Source organism: Arabidopsis thaliana, chromosome 5 (assembly GCF_000001735.4).
Source record: "Arabidopsis thaliana chromosome 5, partial sequence".
NCBI lineage: Eukaryota > Viridiplantae > Streptophyta > Magnoliopsida > Brassicales > Brassicaceae > Arabidopsis > Arabidopsis thaliana.
Genome location: NC_003076.8, coordinates 796,229 through 813,601, shown reverse-complemented (window position 1 = coordinate 813,601; position 17,373 = coordinate 796,229). Strand labels below are relative to the sequence as shown.

Below are 17,373 nucleotides of genomic sequence, written 5' to 3'. Positions count from 1 at the left end.
TCCTTTCTTGTGTTTGCTAAAACCAGAAAGTAAAACTGTTATCCTCACCTCTCTTTTACTTTTATTTTCAACTTTCCCCCATAACGTTTTTAATAAACATTTACGTACCCTCGCCACACTATTAAAATAAGTTTAAAATTACATCAAATTTTTTAATTCTTCATATAGGTAGATTTTTGTTTTGATTCTCGATAAATCATATAATAATATAAATTAATTGATATGATGTTAAGGGAACATGGGTGTATTTATCACAACACCTAGTTTTTGGAACTTTTCAAGATAAACTTAAAAGTTAAGGGTCGCTTATTTTTCCAACAAGAAGGAAATCACAGAGCGTATAAAATCCCGAGTTCAGCTCCCTTGAGATCCCATTCATCATCATCATCATCATCACCAATCGATCTCTCTAGAAACAAATTTCCCAACTTCCTTCTTAGAGCTCTCTTGTCAGTTTAAGCTATCATTATGTCAAACGAACCGGAATCCTCCGACTCGTAAGTACTTAGATCTTTGATTTTTGTTTTCCGATCATAAAGTTTCGATTTTTTTACTTGGGTTTTTCGATATTGAGAATAGGGTTTTTTAGTTTGATCTCATCTGAAAGCTGATTTTGTTTGTCTTCCTGGGGTATTTGTTTCAGGAAAACTAAGAAGGATTTCAGTACTGCGATTCTAGAGAGGAAGAAGTCTCCAAACCGACTTGTTGTCGATGAAGCTATTAACGATGACAACTCTGTTGTCTCTCTCCATCCTACTACCATGGAAAAACTCCAGCTTTTCCGAGGCGATACAATTCTCATCAAGGTTAGGTTTTGTTCCTTATGTCACTATGTTAGGGTGTTTTGAGTTTAGACTTGGTTTGGATCGTCTGTGTCTTGACTGTATATCACGAGCATGTTGTAAACATATTCAGTTATGTTTTTTACTTTGTCTGATCTTGTAAACATATTCAGTTAGGGTACAACTTTTTTGTCTGAAGTTTTTTTTTTTGAGTTTAGAATTGGTTTGGATTGTTCTTTTTATCTCTGTGATTACTTACTTGATTGGGGTTTTGGATTTTCAGGGTAAGAAGAGGAAGGACACTGTATGCATTGCCCTCGCTGATGAAACATGTGAGGAACCCAAGATCAGAATGAATAAGGTTGTAAGGTCTAACTTGAGGGTTAGGCTGGGAGATGTTATTTCTGTTCACCAATGCCCAGATGTCAAGTATGGAAAGCGTGTTCACATCTTGCCTGTTGATGATACAGTTGAAGGCGTTACTGGAAACCTCTTTGATGCTTACCTGAAACGTAAGTTTGCTTTAATCTTTTGATTCTCTCTTTCATATCATAGTCTAGCTTGTCTTTTGGAGTTCGTGTTTTCTAAACTTATATTGTTTTTTTCACCAGCTTACTTTCTGGAGGCGTACCGTCCAGTGAGGAAGGGAGATCTTTTCCTAGTGAGAGGAGGAATGAGGAGTGTGGAGTTCAAAGTGATCGAGACTGATCCTGCTGAGTACTGTGTGGTGGCTCCAGATACAGAGATTTTCTGTGAGGGTGAACCAGTTAAGAGGGAGGACGAAGAAAGGCTTGATGAGGTTGGTTATGACGATGTTGGTGGTGTCAGGAAACAGATGGCTCAGATTAGGGAATTGGTTGAACTTCCCTTGAGGCATCCACAACTCTTTAAATCAATTGGTGTGAAGCCACCAAAGGGAATTCTGCTTTACGGACCTCCTGGATCCGGGAAGACTCTTATTGCTCGTGCTGTGGCTAATGAAACCGGAGCATTCTTCTTCTGTATCAATGGACCGGAAATCATGTCGAAACTAGCTGGTGAGAGTGAGAGCAACCTCAGGAAAGCATTTGAGGAGGCTGAGAAGAATGCCCCGTCTATCATATTCATTGATGAGATTGACTCTATTGCACCAAAAAGAGAGAAGACGAATGGTGAGGTTGAGAGGAGGATTGTCTCTCAGCTCCTTACGCTTATGGATGGACTAAAATCACGTGCCCATGTTATTGTTATGGGAGCAACAAATCGTCCCAACAGTATTGATCCGGCTTTGAGAAGGTTTGGAAGATTCGACAGGGAAATTGATATCGGTGTTCCTGATGAAATTGGACGTCTTGAAGTTCTTAGGATCCACACGAAGAACATGAAGCTAGCTGAAGATGTTGATCTAGAAAGAATCTCCAAGGACACGCATGGATATGTTGGAGCTGATCTTGCAGCTCTATGCACTGAAGCTGCCCTTCAATGTATCAGAGAGAAGATGGATGTGATTGACTTGGAAGATGACTCAATTGACGCCGAAATCCTCAATTCCATGGCTGTGTCTAATGAACACTTCCACACTGCTCTTGGAAACAGCAACCCATCCGCCCTTCGTGAAACTGTTGTGGAGGTTCCAAATGTCTCCTGGGAGGATATTGGAGGTCTCGAGAATGTTAAGAGAGAGCTTCAGGAGACTGTTCAATACCCTGTGGAGCATCCAGAGAAATTCGAGAAGTTTGGTATGTCTCCATCAAAGGGAGTTCTTTTCTACGGTCCTCCTGGATGTGGTAAAACCCTGTTAGCCAAAGCTATAGCAAACGAGTGCCAAGCAAACTTCATCAGTGTCAAGGGACCCGAGCTTCTCACAATGTGGTTTGGAGAAAGTGAAGCCAACGTCCGAGAAATCTTTGACAAGGCTCGTCAATCTGCTCCTTGTGTTCTGTTTTTCGATGAGCTAGACTCCATTGCTACTCAGAGAGGGAACAGCGCGGGTGATGCCGGCGGTGCAGCTGACAGAGTGTTGAATCAGCTTTTGACAGAAATGGATGGAATGAATGCAAAGAAGACGGTATTCATTATTGGAGCAACTAACAGACCGGATATCATAGATTCAGCTCTTCTTCGACCTGGAAGACTCGACCAGCTTATCTACATTCCTCTACCTGATGAAGATTCCCGTCTCAATATCTTTAAGGCCTGCTTGAGAAAATCTCCCGTCGCTAAAGATGTAGATGTTACTGCACTCGCAAAGTACACTCAGGGATTCAGTGGTGCTGATATCACCGAGATCTGCCAGAGAGCTTGCAAGTACGCCATCAGAGAAAACATCGAAAAGGTCAGTGATTTGATTACCTCCTGAAACATGTGATTAAGGAACCTTAAGTGCCAATTCGTTTTAATTGTTCTAATCTTGACCCTTTTTTGTGTGTTTTGTTCCTCAGGATATTGAGAACGAGCGTAGAAGGAGCCAGAATCCAGAGGCCATGGAGGAAGATATGGTGGATGATGAAGTTTCAGAGATTAGAGCTGCTCATTTCGAAGAGTCGATGAAATATGCAAGGAGAAGTGTGAGTGATGCTGATATTCGCAAGTACCAAGCTTTTGCTCAGACGCTGCAGCAATCCAGAGGGTTTGGATCTGAGTTCAGGTTTGACTCAACCGCTGGTGTCGGACGCACCACTGGTGTTGCAGCCGCCGATCCCTTTGCCACTTCTGCAGCTGCAGCTGATGACGACGATCTCTACAGTTAGATTTTGATTTCTTAGTGATCGTTTTTCTTCTTTCTTTAACTTAAATTAGGTTCTTTTGGATGATGTCGAGATTGATACAGTTTAAAATCATCTGGGTTTGCCAGCTTATAATCACTTGAGCAAATTATTTCTATGTTTATTTCATTCACAATGCCTTTGATCGGTTACTTAACGTTAATTTCTTAGGAAGTTATAATATACGAGAAAAAAATCAATCGTTGGAACCGTTAGAATTTGGAACGTTAACAAGCTGAATAAGGAAATGATCAAAATTTTGTGTATTTTATTTAATTTGTTAATTCTGTTTTTTTAAAAGAAAATTTTCTTTCTTTCAAAGAAGAAAATAATATTATTGTAAGGCTTTGAAGCTGTGAGCTCTGTTCAGCATCCTCTCTCTCTCTACGAAGGGACTATGTCTAAGAACATCTCTCTCAAGTCAATAAATATTAATGTAACCCAGTGATGATGATCCAATGGTCTGTCTAGTTTCCGAAACGCCACCATTTTCTCTTCCTCTGTAGCTCTGTTTCAGATGTATCTGAACACCAAAAAATATGGAGAAGAAGAAGAGAATTAAGATGAAGAGGAAAGAAGCGAAACATAGTCTGTGAAACAAAAGGTTTCTCGAAGTTACCTCTGTTTAAGTAGATGGCGTTGTAATGAACCTCTGCCCAGAAGCTCAAGAAGATTACTGCAGACAACAAGAGCAAAATAAAAGATCACTGTAATAACCAGCAAGAGAGAGGTATAGTAGACAAACAAAATTTACAGTGAAAGAAAACTCTTTACCTCCTTTGGATTCTTGGGAGGTAGGAAGAATTTCAATGTAACATGTATCTTTGAACGATGTTAGGACTACTATTTTCACCCGATACTGCAATATTAAAAAGTTTCACCAAACTGATTAACTATGAACTGAGGAAAGTAAAAGGAAGATCACTGCATCTTTTTTTTACAAGATTTAAGAATGAATACCGCATCTGCAGCTGCCTGTAATGTCACATGATCGCCCCATTCGCCGCTCCTGTTCCAAATTTTAACACTAGGCTTTAACAAGAGAATTGGCAGCAAATGCGGTTATGGAGTTCACTAAGAGAAGATATTTTACCGAGACATCTTTCTTAGATAATCAGAGAAGTCCATAGGAACGTATCCTTGATAAGAATCTGGACGAGATTTTAGCTAAACCAGAAGATGAAAATTGAAAAAAAAAGAATGAGTTCATGCAACTTATGGAAGCTAGCAAAGATTCTCAAGAGCAAATAGATCACCAAACCTGTTTTACTATTTGTCGTCGAACATGTTTATGGCGATCTGCGGTTTTGTACAGTTGATCAGCTAAAGCACGGAACTGAAAAGAAAAAATCGGGAGAGAGCATTCAAGATTCAAAATGATGACTCAGAATCTAACTAATTCTTCCAGAACGATCTGCGTATGAAGAAGTATACCTGGCAATTACCATCTCCTGGAACCTTAACCTCAGTGAAGTCAAACATCTCTAACCTGAAACAATGGGAAAGTAATGCAATCAAGAATGGTTTATATATGATAGAAAACATAGAATGAGCAAAAACAAATACCTATTCCGAAGTCTTTCATGATCTGAAACTGCTTCTTCTTCCGGAGGTATTTCTCCATTTATTTTCGGTATATACTGCATACATATTATGATCGATTGTAAAATCATAAGAACAATATTAACGTTAATTTGAACATCTTAGAGTACTTACCGGAATGGGAACCATTTGATTCAATCTCCTTCCAAATTCACCATCAGCATCACACTGATCCGATTCCCACGAGTATACATACTCATCCGTGTCACTCGGGCTTGAACACGAAAAGACATTAACCGAATCATCGCTCCTCCCATCTTGATCATTATCATTTCCTATCCATTCTACAACAACCAAAAACGCATCTCTGTAATCTATTCCCTAATACCATAACAACACAGAGGAAAAGCATAAACCAATGAATAATAACCTGAAGAATAATCCACAGCAGGAGACTGATCATTCCAAGCATAACCATTGTTGTTATTACTATAGTTGTTAGTATAACCTTCTTGTTGATGTTGTTGTTGTTGATTCTGATGCGAATAATCGTTACTTTCTGCGATTTCAAGCTGCAAAAAATCGTCTTGGAGAGTTCTAGCAATGATCTCATCGTTATCTACATCGCTACTACGATGATCTTCATACTCTCTGTAATACTCACCGCTCTGGTGATGATGATGATGATGAGCTACTGCTACTTCATCATCCTCATGAATCATCTCAATACCATAAGGCGGATACGTGTATGGATGTGGACCAAGAAACCATTCCACAATACTTGTGTTCTCTTCATGTGACACCATCTTCAAACAACAAAAAAAACTGCCAAGAGAAACGTTACCAGGAAATCAAAAATCTTATCCATAACAAATCAAAATCAAATACTCCATAATGACTTAATTAACACTCCAAAAATATCAATTAATTTAGTTGCGTAAATCTTGGGAGACCTCTCTGGACATTGACGGGAAAATTAAACAACAGAGACTTTTCAACAAAGAGGACAAAATGTGTGATTTCTAAAGAATTAACACAAAATGTTGTTACTCCAAAATTGTCCAAATTCATTTTTCCTAAATTAGATAGATACAGTAACTAAAAGTCATTATCAAAATCAAAGCTAAAAGCTTTTTGAAAACAAAGAGACCAACTTGGAGATTTAGTAATGAACTCAAAGCAGGAGTTTTTTTTTTGGGGGGCTATGAATCGAGAATAAAATGGACCTAGATCTGAGAAAATAAATGGTTGAAATGAAGAAGAAGAAGTTAGATCAAAAGTTGAAGAAACTCACCTTTCACTTACTAAAATCTCTGCAACTTGAAGACGGAATTGAATTTTTACTAAAAATAGACAATTTTTAGAGTTTTGGGAAGAAAGATTGAGAATTTAGGTTGGAAATAAACATAATTCAAATTGGTTTTCTCTTTATTTCTTTCTCTTTTTCGCAACTTTCTTCTTCTGAAAAAGACTGAATTTTTTTGGCTGATGATGAAAAAAAAAGGATCGAGAATGATTCGAATAAAAATAAAGCTGTTCTTCCCTTTTTCGATTCGAGAAAGAAACCCAGAAAAATTAAAAAAAATTAAAAAGAAAAATGAGAAAACGCGCAAAATGCCACTCAATATTTATATGAAAATCTGGGCTTTAGTGATTTTGTCATGAGATTTTGTAACCGTTGGATCATTAATATGAACGGTCACGAGTTCTTCGCTTTTATTTTTTATTACTTGATTCATTCTTTAATGTTGTAAGAACATTTTCCAAAGAGGTGTCTACTAAGGAAAATAGTAATCAACTTGATAAAAAAATAATCCTTGATTCTATTGATTTAATAATTAGGGGGCGTAGAATCTAATTTTGATTCTAATTTATTTTTCTTATCATAAATAGATTTGAAGTGGAATCTATATCGATCAAGTTTTTTTGGGGTTTTGGTTTCATGTTAAATAGAATTGAAGTGGAATATATAGATTGATGTGTATTTATTTCCAAAATTTTAAGTTTAATAGATATTTTTTATTCTGTTTTACTAATTTGTGCAATAGAAGAAACAAAATCGAATGGCATGAAAAACTTTATAATTATGTGATTAGATTGAATATTCTGACTTTCTGACTTTTCAGATTTACTAGGACAATACTGTAAAAGATAGATTTAAATATTTGAGATGAAAAAAAGGTTGGGAGATTTTAATTTTTATTTTTACATTTAAAATTGTTATTTCAACTTATTTTTAATTGATATAATCAAAAATGAATCATGATTTCTTTTCATTGTTAATATTTTCTGCTCTGTACCAAATCCCCAAAAATAAATTTATAGTAAATGAGCATTTAAGGAAGGATTAACATGCAAATGTAATTAGTTAAAATTAAAAAATCTAACTAGTGTTAGGCTTAAATGTTGAAAATTTTCTTAAAGAGGCAAATGGGTCCAATAACACATGGTTGCATAGTTTGAAGTTTCCCAATCATATCCGGCGCCAATAAATATTTTTTATTTTAGTTTTTGTTGTGTCAGTGTAAGAATTCCACGTGGCTCATACTCAATTTATTGAATTCCAAAACTATCGAATTCAATTCTTTCAGGCAGCCCCCTTTGTTTGATTAGTTAAAACTCACGCAAAGACTCGTCGACAAACTTGTGTACTGTATTTTAATATTCTTGGGAACACATAAAAACAATTAAAGTTTCTTTAGGTTATAATAAATGAACTAGGTTCTATGTTCTGGCGGTGAATGAATCATATGGATGCTTTGCGAATGCTTCAATTTATTTTAGTTAAAATATTAGTATAGAGTATAAACCTAGATTGACAAATTCATTAAGTATGAGATCTAATGAGTAATAGTTACACAATAGAATAATATAAATGGGTTAGTCCAAATAAAATAAGTTAAATTGTTCGCAAATAAAAAAGATGAGAAAAGTAGTCAATTTATGTTGAATCAGCCTATGATAATACAGTATATTTTAATTTTATGGCATGGGTCATGAATGATTTGAGAAACCCAAAAGCCAGTTTTTGTGTAATTTAATTAGGAAAAAATAATTTTGTTAGGTAGCAAAAATTAATCAAACGCATACGTAATTATGGGGTGTTTTTTATCAACGTTAGTAGTTGTGAAGATTATGCTGAAGTCATTAACAAGTAGCAACACTCTTTTTTTTTTAATTAGTTTTCAATTATCCTCTCTGCATATTATATGTTACATGTCAATTAATCGAATATTATAACTAAAATAGTCCATTTCAAAAGGGTCAATCCATTAGTTTATATAGTTAGAATATGAATAAATGTTACTATTGTGGTAGTTCATTGAGCAAATCTACCAAACAACATGCATTCTTTTAGCAATCATAGTTGAGAACCAAATATATTAGCGCGTGGTTTACTAAGAATTCTATGTTCAAAACAATCATGCCATATAACTATATAAGAATTCTATGTTAATACTACTTGATAAAATAAAGTAATACGTGATTACTGATTAATGTGACTGCATAAGAGTATTTAGTGGTTCGTATAATCCAAGAGATGTAACAAAATGACACATGCTTTCGAATGCATCAAGGGTTTTTTCAGAGTTCGATTACGCAAGGACTCAGGAGTATATATTATTTTTGACATAAAATGCTTACTAAATATTTTATGTTTTGATAATGCTATAACTAGATTTTATATGAATTTTTTTCTTAACTTACTATATTAGTTGACACTGATATGATATCATTAACTCTCAATTGAGTTTTGTTTTCCTCTGTTCGTTTACACTAAAAGCAATCAGGATTCTTTTTTTTTCTTACACCAATTAAGCTATTTACAATTTTATTTGCCTACTATTCGCTTTTCACGTTACTTTTTTATGAAATTCTTCTTTTTGATCTCTAAATTTAATGGCTTCCCCTGTTTTCAGCCAAAATCAATGCTTCAAAAGTCAAATTGTTTGCCATTGTTAGTACACATGAGTTGAATGCAATCTTATCAAAATTATTCCACTTATTATTGGGAAATTCCAAAAGGTGGGCAAGAGATTACCTAGTTTAAACCGATTTAGACCGTTATGACCTTTATAATGGGCTTATCATAAGATTATTAAGATTGTGACCAAAGGCCCAAATAGCCATTAGGTTCTGCAAAAATCTTCGAAATCACTCGAATATCAAATAAATCGTTTAATAATCACACCAAAAAATGGAATGTAAGAAAACTCATAAGTTTGTTAAATTACAGTATTTAAACAAAGGCATTGAAATTCACTAATTTGTTTCTGACGTAGACCCCGAATCAACAAGCTCTCACATTCTTTGGGTTCCACAACTTTTCTAACCAACCTCCTTCAGCACCATCAAGAACCTTCTTATTCTTCCCTTCCTCGACTCTAGAAGTTTCTTGACTCTTTAGTGGAACCAGCTGCGGCTTCTTGCCACCATTCCCAGGCGATGAAGCTTCCACAATCTTTGTCACCATCTCTAACACCTCGCTCATCTTTGGACGCGCCTTTGCGTTTCTAGTAAGGCAAAGGTTGGCTACAACCGCGAGTTTCTGCACTGACTTGATCATGTACTTTCCCTCGAGCCTCGGGTCTACTATTAGCCGGAACCTCCTTGTGTCGGATAAGTAAGGTCTCACCCATTCTAAAAGCTTCTGCTCTCCTTTAGGCTTGTTCCGGTCTAGTGGCCTTCTTCCTGTAATGAGCTCATAGATGAAAACTCCGTATCCCCACACATCGCTTTTCGACGTGAGGCGACCCGTTTGGATATACTCTGGAGCTGCGTATCCCATTGTTCCTACTACCTGTAAGCCCCAAAAATTACAACTTTCTTGATCTTGTAACGATTTCTTATAACCAGTCAAGTGAAAATGTACAAAACTTACATCAGTAGAAACATGGCTGGATCCTGGTGAAGGACCTAAGCGAGCCAAACCGAAATCCGAAAGCTTCGCTGTCCAATTCTCGTCTAGTAGAATGTTGGATGACTTGAAATCACGGAATATTATCTACAAAAAGAAAACACATTTTAGTTAACTGATGAAGTGAAGAAACAGAGGATTTCATGTTCATTTTTACCTGAAAGTCCATTTCTTCATGAAGGTATGTTAAACCTCGAGCTGCGTCTTGTGCTATTCTCAATCTGAGGTCCCAAGTAAGTACTGTCGGTGACCGCGGAGATAAATGGAACTCGACACTTTGGTTTGGCATATATTCATAAACCAAAAGCCTTTGGATTCCACGTTCATCGTCTTCTGCACAATGTCCCAGCAACTTCACCAAGTTTGAATGCTCGACTACACCGAGAAAGTTCACTTCAGTCACCCATTCTTTATGACCCTGCAAAACCCAAAACATTGATGAACCAACACTAACAAATTCTGTGAACAAAAGATGAAGAAACCTTTACCTGCAACCCTCTTTTGCCGAGCTGTTTAACCGCGACTTCGATTTTCTTCGATGGGTCTTCTAAGTTCTTGATTGTTCCCCAGAAGACACAACCAAAACCGCCTTCCCCGATCATACCTGACCTGCTGAAGTTCCTTGTGGCAGATTTAAGATCACCAATAGTGAACTCTCTAAGGTTGTTTTCTCTAGCTGACATGCTAGTGTTCGAGTTCCTACCAGTGGATGATACTGTGCTCGTTCCAGAAACATCCCGGGGACTGAAATCTGAACCGCTTTTGTTTACGTCACTGAAGTTAGACGTTGGTGAAACCGGTTTAGGGCTTCTCTGTTCATCTTTCTTGTCCCCAAGAGGGAATAAGAAGCATTTCATCTTCGTAAAGATGTTAAAACACCGAGGTTCCTCCACTGATATACACACAAACGAAGTACAGTGAGCAAGTTTAGTTCATTGGAGCATTTACATCAAAACAATCATCACAATGATTCTAAGTCTAAACCACTTGACTACACTAGAAGACTGAGAATCAAATGCACTATTCATTTGTTCACTTCATTCTAAAATTTGATCTTTGAATCCAACTAATCAAAAACAAAGGATCAAATTCTGTAACATCAAGGAACCTGATGAATTGTCGAATCAAATTAGAGATTCAAGAAAACCCCAAATTCTGTAACGAACCCTAATTTTGAAAAGTTAGGGAAAGAATGTTTCTTGGCCTAACTTGCAAGATTTATACTAAAGATTAAACCTTTGGGTCTTCCCTAAACAAGAATCTAAAGAAGTATGAACTTCGTGATAGAAGAAAGGTAAAGTAACTTTCGAGGAAATTACAAACTCACCTTTGAGATCTTTGTGTACTACAGACAAAAGAAAAATCAAAACTTTTTTTCAGAAGTTGAACAGAGTTTAATCACCAAAAGAAGGAGTCTTTGATAACAGAACAAAAAAAAATATTGTTGACTTGAAAAGGAAGATAACAAATGTAGGAGCTATTTTTGAGGTCTTATGAAAATGTTAACTTATCAGAACTAAAAGATGGAAGAAGGAAGAAAATATGACGAAGACTAATAAGAGGAAGAACAAATTTGAAGTCAAAGGTTTGTTGAGACGACGTTTAGATTAAAATATTTATATTGATAGAATATATGTATAGTGCGACACCAACAAAAAGAAAAAAACGAAGACAATTTGGTCAATGAATAATAATTGAAAGCAAAGATTGGCAAACTAAAAACCGTAAAATCTCTTTTTATTGATATGAAATAATCTGTTTGCCCTACGGCTATGTTATTTTTTTTAGATTGAATCTTAACATATTTCTTAATATGGAGTGCCACTTCACATTCTTTGCATCCATAGAATATGGTTGATTCCTCACAATGATCGCTTCGCACGAGTAGTCTCCATTTGTGTCTTCTTCATATGTAAAGTTGAGTAAAATGCTCATCATTCTTGTATCTCACCTTATATGGAAAGACACAAGAAAAATTCGCATTCATCACATGTTAACGTTTCTTTTCCTGATTCATCACAAATCGAACATGTTTCTGCTGAATTAGAGAAGAACAAGGGATGCCTATAAGAATGATGGTTCTCCCTGAGCTCCGAGGCGATGAAGCTTTTTAATCGAACATGTTCCTTTTTACTGAGCTCTGAGCCAGGTCGCGAGGTCTTTTTTCCCTAGTTAGTTCTCGGGTCAACGGGCCATGAAATCCGACTGATCTTGGGATTAGTATGAGCTATGTGAAAATTCCTGACACCCACACGTTTGTGGAGTAGTTTTTAGGGTGTATCAAACCTTGGATACCTTATTACAACATCTCTTATCTGATCACTACAACTAGACCATGCTGACGAGGACAATTTTTTTTTTTTTTTTGTTATAACTTACAATTAAATATCACCCACACAATTTTGTAGGTTTCTGGTTAAAACTTACCATTAAATTTCACGTGCAATAGCTGGAGGTCATGTACATCAAACGGCTAGGAATAAATCTAATTTTCTGATCCGAAGGCTAATAATCTCTCGTTTCCTTAAAGAGAGACACTGAAGCAATGGGATGAAGCACCGGGCTGTCTCTATGGGGGGGATGAATCGGTCGTCTCAGAATCTCCAACCGGCCTGATTTGTAATGATATACATATATACGTACATGTATATACAATCATTACATATATATACACGTACATGTATTATATAGGTGTATACAATCTTAAATATGTATAACGTATTTGTCTGTAAAACATTTCATGTTTATGCGCAAGTGTTAGATATCCACTAGCTATATTCGTTTATTGATTTCTTGAAAAGTAAACATATGGTCGACCACCAAGACATCATGAATCCCTAATGAATTATAAAGAATTTATAATGGCCAATTTCGAACATGCTTACGTATGATGGCATGATATGTACGTTAAGATTTTGGTAATCACCTGTGATACATCAAAATGATGATGAGATCCAGCATTAACATCGTTTGTATTAGATGATATACAGCTGAACTACTCAGTCTAATTATTGATGATATTATTTAAAAAGTATTGTGATTTTGGTAAATCACCAGTGACAGATCACAATGGATATATCCAGCATAACAAATCAGTTAGGATTAGATAATTTGTGTAATATGTGAGTTACATATCCCGATGTATGGTACGTAAGTGGAATTGCACTTTGTCCAAGAATCTTATCCCTTTTCTTATATCTTTTAAATCTTATCTTTCTCCAGCATTTGATCGAACCCTGGGACCCACAATTTCACAACTTGAATAAAATGCGTCTCCTTTTTATAAGAAAAACAAATCTTTCAAATTTTAGCTCTTCTCTAAAGAATTTCTGCTTTCGTTAAATAACATCGTTAAAGTGATTCTACTAATTGTTAAAGTTATGCAAATCACTTTAAGTGATTCTACTACTGTGACGACACTCATACATTATCTCTATGCCAAATAGTTGAGTGCCAATGTGCATGCCATGCCGATAAAGATTTGTTTTGTATTCATGAAAATTTAAAGAAACCAAATAATCAAAACGAAGCAATGATTAAAGCGAAAGCCCATTGGCCATTGTTTGAGGGAAGATGCATGTTCGTACGATTTCGTATGTCGTAAGTACAGCTTGGCCGTAGTTGACCCCAAAAAACAAATAAAATAAGATGATGAACAAAGACATCTTATTTTCAAAACTAAATTGATAATGACGTTCCAAATATTTATACATATTTCTTGGTAATATATATGTATTGAATGGAATGTATTGTTTTTCATGATAACTAATGTAGATCATGTATTATTTGTAAAGACGACATGGTCCAAAAATAATCATTACCCATACCTATTCATCCATATAATACATACATTGAATATATATATAGTAGACCTATGTTAGTGACTTTGTGTATAAATACCCATGTACGGCACTAGTACTAAACCCCAAAAACGTCTCTCTCTTTCTCTTTCTCATCTCTCTCATAAACATGATGAAGAAGAGCAAGCTGATCGCAAAGGCATGGAAGCAAATGTCAAGCAGAGTTGCCAAACACCGCGTCGCCACCGGAAATCCTAAGGATCAATATCATATACCACATGACGTACCAAAGGGACACCTTGTGGTGTACGTTGGTAAAGATGAGGAAACTTATAAGAGGTTCGTTATAAAGATCACGTTGCTTCACGATCCCATCTTCAGAGCTTTGCTTGATCAATCAAAAGATGAAGCTTACGACGATTTCACTTCCGGAGATTCCAAGCTTTGTATTGCTTGTGACGAAACTCTCTTTCTCGAGGTCCTCCGTTGCGCTTCTCCTCGTTATTCGTTATGAGTCTTTGATTCAAGAAGATGGTTCTACTACTAACGTTTAGGTTTTTTTAATAATGTTAGAGGATCCATTTAAGGAGTTTGTGAAATGAGCCATTTTTAGGTATTAGCTGATGGTAGATATCATATAATCTTCTCATCGAAGCCTTCATTGATTAAACATGACTTGTCTTGTCTAAACCTATGGTGGTAATATTAATTAGGGAATAATAATGAGAATAAAAGTGGTAAAAAGTACACTCAAGCAATAATAATTCAAAGGTTGTTTTATTTGGAAGATATCACAAAACTGAGGGTAACCCAATTGTTTAGTTAAAGTCGGGCTTCTCAGGGTAAGTGCAGCCAGATCTTTGGATCACCACGTTCGACGCATAGCATCCAGCCTTCACGCATTCCTCAATCGATTTCTCTTTCACCAACTGTGACATAAATCCTCCCACAAATGCATCACCTGTAAGAGAGATCAACAAAAATAGTCGGTATTGGTTCTGTCTATGACACAGAGAAGAACATGTTTTGTATCAGTTTCAAGGAGAAAGTTCGTTTGAATTTTGAAATGCTAAAGGATCAGCTTATTCTATGATCATGTCAGTTTCTATCTAGTATAATAATAATAAGCATAAAGTTGAATGTAGGTTTGGTTACAACTCGGTCTTTCGATTATCAAAATTAGTACCTGCACCGTTGGTGTCAACCAGCTTCTCCTTTGGGAGAGGGATGACTGGATATTTCTTCACCTTTCCATCTTCAGCAACAACCACTGGATCAGCGCCCTGTGTAATCACAGTGGTCCTCTTGTATGTTCCTGTGGCCTTGGGAAGCTGTGAAATCTTGATGGCTATTTGTTCGACATCTTCAGTCTATACATATATAAACATATAAATGGTTAATTCTTATCTCAGCTATACAAAACAGAACAGCCTGCTGAAATTTAGTCGTGCTAGAGAAACTTCTTACCTCCCAGCCATGAACCCTAGAGAAGGTTCTTGCCTCTGTCTCATTGCCGAAAACGAAGTCCATGTATCTGTAAGATCAATGTAGAGTGTTATTCAGTACATTTACGCAATCAGAACATCTGTAATGGATAAAATAAAATTAGGGAGAGCTTACGGCAAGAACTTCTCCTGCACATCTTTGAAGAATTCACAGATGAATGGAGCAGAAAGGTTCATTGTGAACACCTGAAGGATAGGTGAATATGTAGAGGATGTCAATAAAAGAAGCAGTTGTAAACAAATAAAAGATTCTGCTGAAACAGAGTCTCATGAAATGGAGGACCATGTCTTAATTACCTTGTTGTTTGCAGCAGCGTGCTCAGATACCAACTGAATGGATTCAGGCGATACTGTGAGGAAGAATCCAGCAATGTAGTAGAACTTGGCCTTCTCAACTACCCAATACACATTTGATCAGTCAGATCACGAAGAGATAATACAGAAGTGTTAAAAGGATGCAACGATGGGAAAAGAATTTTACCCAATGCCCAGTTTTCAGGCTTCTTAAGGTGATCAACCTTGTAGCAGTTTGCAGCTGAAAGATTCGCAATAAGAGACCTTTCTCCACCAACAACACAGACACCACAAGTTCCAGTAGGTGCCGACTCATCTTCATAATAGTGAACCTGATACAAAAGCATAGTGTCATTTTAATGCACTTTGATTACAAAATCCGAATTCAGTTTCAACAATAACTTCATACTATCCTCAAAAGACAAACGGAACAGCAGCTGCGCATTGACTCAAACAGAAAACAAGAAAACCAAAGAAGAACCAGGAAACACAGCTTACATTAACACCAGCTGCTGTAGCATCCTTCTTCATGGCCTCTCCATATTTGTCCTTTCCAATGGATCCCATGTAACTGGTTGCCCCAGGAATTTGAAGCATCCACTGCAGCCACCAGAAAGTAAAAAAAAAAAACCTTGATTTTTAGCAGTGGTTACTTATAACCCATAAAAAGTGCAAGAAAAATGCAAAAGAATCTACCTGAGCCACTTTGATTGAGTTCTGAGTAGCACCTGAGAAAGAATAGAATAACCAATATATCATAATCTTGTCAACGTATAAACGATAAAAGAGTTACAGGATCGTCAAACAGGACAAAAGATTAATTACCTCCGGCAATGTATTCAACATTGAACTTGCTACTCATCTCATCATACCTTTTAAAAAAAGAAACAAAAAAAGTTTCAAAGTGAATTTCTGTTTCTCAAACCATCAACTATATAGTCTATATTATAAAGAGAGGATGAGATATTTAGCTGAAACAATCCAGACTTCTGAAGCATTGAATCAATCTCTACTTGAAAGTTTAAATAACATGATCAACACTCTTGATTACCACACCTAATTTTAACCCATCAAATACCAAAAGCAGAGCATAAATCAATACTTACATGGGCAAATGTTTGTCTTCCGCGAGAATCGCATTGTTCAACTTGATGTCGTATCTGTCAACACGATTAGAGAACAACATAAACAAAAAAAACGCACACAAATCACAGAGTTTATGCCACTGAAGAAGAATCAAACTATCAAATCTAGATTCAAACCAAAATCCCAGAGAGAGATAGCGACAATGGATACAGCAAAAGGAATTGGAAACAAATAGAAAAAGAGGGATCTGAGAGTTTATTTACTTGGTGAGAAATTCGTCGTCGACGACGGCAGAGATATCGAGGAGTGGGTTACCCATACCGAGAAGGATTCCATCGTAGTTAGAAGAAGAAGCCATGATGATGAATCTGAGGTTTAGGTTGAGATTCAGATCTGGGATTGGTTTTTGGAGGCAAGTTTAGTTACTGCTGCTGAGTGAAGCGTCTTGCCTTTATAATCTTAGCTCGAGGGGAAGTTGGTGCACCAACGACACATTATTATTCTCTTTTTAGATTTTTTTTAAGTATAATTTTTAAACTAAATTAGTACTCTTTTCTTTGTGGACCGACTAATTTGTATTGAAATGGTTTACAAATGTATGAGTTTTCTTCATTTGATGATTTTGTCATTTCATTCATAATCATAGTAATTTACTCATTTTATTCTACGAGTGAAAAGAAAAAAAAAGGTTTGGATGTATGT

The 17,373-nt window shown here is 36.2% G+C and overlaps 5 protein-coding genes and 1 long non-coding RNA gene across 12 annotated transcripts; 3 read left to right on the top strand and 3 right to left on the bottom strand.

The window, feature by feature from the left end:
• The first annotated feature begins 308 nt into the window (after positions 1-308).
• Positions 309-3,772, top strand: AtCDC48C (ATPase, AAA-type, CDC48 protein). Its single transcript, NM_120412.3, has 5 exons — positions 309-497; positions 644-806; positions 1,066-1,294; positions 1,394-3,096; positions 3,203-3,772. Exons 1-5 carry the CDS (start codon positions 469-471, stop codon positions 3,509-3,511), a joined length of 2,433 nt encoding a protein of 810 aa, NP_568114.1. The 5' UTR covers positions 309-468; the 3' UTR covers positions 3,512-3,772.
• On the bottom strand, positions 3,201-6,638 carry AT5G03330 (Cysteine proteinases superfamily protein). Of its 4 annotated transcripts, NM_120411.5 has the most exons (11): positions 6,363-6,638; positions 5,499-5,893; positions 5,243-5,412; positions 5,093-5,166; positions 4,961-5,015; positions 4,788-4,862; positions 4,620-4,693; positions 4,487-4,535; positions 4,301-4,385; positions 4,146-4,202; positions 3,201-4,049 (listed from the first exon to the last, which is right to left on the bottom strand). In NM_120411.5, exons 2-11 carry the CDS (start codon positions 5,872-5,874, stop codon positions 3,994-3,996), a joined length of 1,071 nt encoding a protein of 356 aa, NP_195953.1. In that variant the 5' UTR covers positions 5,875-5,893; positions 6,363-6,638; the 3' UTR covers positions 3,201-3,993. The 4 variants fall into 4 exon arrangements, with proteins under 4 accessions (NP_195953.1, NP_001331866.1, NP_974725.1 ...); NM_001342699.1 differs by having other exon boundaries at positions 4,146-4,385; NM_202996.2 differs by having other exon boundaries at positions 3,785-4,049; positions 5,499-6,375.
• A 2,515-nt stretch (positions 6,639-9,153) lies between these two features.
• Positions 9,154-11,655, bottom strand: AT5G03320 (Protein kinase superfamily protein). Of its 2 annotated transcripts, none has more exons than NM_120410.5 (5): positions 11,314-11,648; positions 10,475-10,878; positions 10,144-10,404; positions 9,951-10,073; positions 9,154-9,869 (listed from the first exon to the last, which is right to left on the bottom strand). In NM_120410.5, the coding sequence occupies exons 2-5, from the start codon at positions 10,841-10,843 to the stop codon at positions 9,360-9,362; spliced, it is 1,263 nt and encodes a 420-aa protein (NP_195952.1). In that variant the 5' UTR covers positions 10,844-10,878; positions 11,314-11,648; the 3' UTR covers positions 9,154-9,359. The 2 variants fall into 2 exon arrangements, with proteins under 2 accessions (NP_195952.1, NP_001330499.1); NM_001342698.1 differs by having other exon boundaries at positions 9,193-9,869; positions 11,095-11,655.
• Positions 11,656-11,732: 77 nt separating this feature from the next.
• On the top strand, positions 11,733-12,310 carry AT5G00910. Its single transcript, NR_142456.1, has one exon. It is a non-coding gene; the product is annotated as an other RNA (long non-coding RNA).
• Positions 12,311-13,791: 1,481 nt separating this feature from the next.
• ADK2 (adenosine kinase 2) lies at positions 13,792-17,241 on the bottom strand. Of its 3 annotated transcripts, none has more exons than NM_120408.4 (11): positions 16,935-17,160; positions 16,692-16,745; positions 16,411-16,457; positions 16,282-16,313; positions 16,084-16,185; positions 15,773-15,917; positions 15,589-15,686; positions 15,407-15,477; positions 15,254-15,320; positions 14,973-15,156; positions 13,792-14,747 (listed from the first exon to the last, which is right to left on the bottom strand). In NM_120408.4, the coding sequence occupies exons 1-11, from the start codon at positions 17,027-17,029 to the stop codon at positions 14,605-14,607; spliced, it is 1,038 nt and encodes a 345-aa protein (NP_195950.1). In that variant the 5' UTR covers positions 17,030-17,160; the 3' UTR covers positions 13,792-14,604. The 3 variants fall into 3 exon arrangements, with proteins under 3 accessions (NP_195950.1, NP_001330385.1, NP_001330384.1); NM_001342696.1 differs by having other exon boundaries at positions 13,894-14,747; positions 16,411-16,594; positions 16,935-17,241; NM_001342697.1 differs by having other exon boundaries at positions 13,884-14,747; positions 16,411-16,594; positions 16,692-17,205.
• Positions 13,896-14,378, top strand: AT5G03310 (SAUR-like auxin-responsive protein family). Its single transcript, NM_120409.2, has one exon. It carries the CDS (start codon positions 13,956-13,958, stop codon positions 14,298-14,300), a length of 345 nt encoding a protein of 114 aa, NP_195951.1. The 5' UTR covers positions 13,896-13,955; the 3' UTR covers positions 14,301-14,378.
• Positions 17,242-17,373: the final 132 nt, after the last annotated feature.

Coding starts and splice junctions, on each gene's coding strand:
- AtCDC48C (NM_120412.3), top strand. CDS start 469: ATGTCAAACGAACCGGAATCCTCCGACTC. Junction 498..643: donor GAACCGGAATCCTCCGACTC/GTAAGTACTTAG, acceptor TATTTGTTTCAG/GAAAACTAAGAAGGATTTCA. Junction 3,097..3,202: donor TCAGAGAAAACATCGAAAAG/GTCAGTGATTTG, acceptor TTTGTTCCTCAG/GATATTGAGAACGAGCGTAG.
- AT5G03330 (NM_120411.5), bottom strand. CDS start 5,874: ATGGTGTCACATGAAGAGAACACAAGTATTGTGGAATGGTTTCTTGGT. Junction 5,413..5,498: donor TGCTGTGGATTATTCTTCAG/GTTATTATTCAT, acceptor TGGTTGTTGTAG/AATGGATAGGAAATGATAAT. Junction 5,167..5,242: donor ATCAAATGGTTCCCATTCCG/GTAAGTACTCTA, acceptor ATATGTATGCAG/TATATACCGAAAATAAATGG.
- AT5G03320 (NM_001342698.1), bottom strand. CDS start 10,843: ATGAAATGCTTCTTATTCCCTCTTGGGGACAAGAAAGATGAACAGAGA. Junction 10,405..10,474: donor TCGGCAAAAGAGGGTTGCAG/GTAAAGGTTTCT, acceptor TGGGTTTTGCAG/GGTCATAAAGAATGGGTGAC. Junction 10,074..10,143: donor ATGAAGAAATGGACTTTCAG/GTAAAAATGAAC, acceptor TTCTTTTTGTAG/ATAATATTCCGTGATTTCAA.
- AT5G03310 (NM_120409.2), top strand. CDS start 13,956: ATGATGAAGAAGAGCAAGCTGATCGCAAAGGCATGGAAGCAAATGTCA.
- ADK2 (NM_120408.4), bottom strand. CDS start 17,029: ATGGCTTCTTCTTCTAACTACGATGGAATCCTTCTCGGTATGGGTAAC. Junction 16,314..16,410: donor TGTTGAATACATTGCCGGAG/GTAATTAATCTT, acceptor ATTCTTTCTCAG/GTGCTACTCAGAACTCAATC. Junction 15,687..15,772: donor GCCTGAAAACTGGGCATTGG/GTAAAATTCTTT, acceptor TGTATTGGGTAG/TTGAGAAGGCCAAGTTCTAC.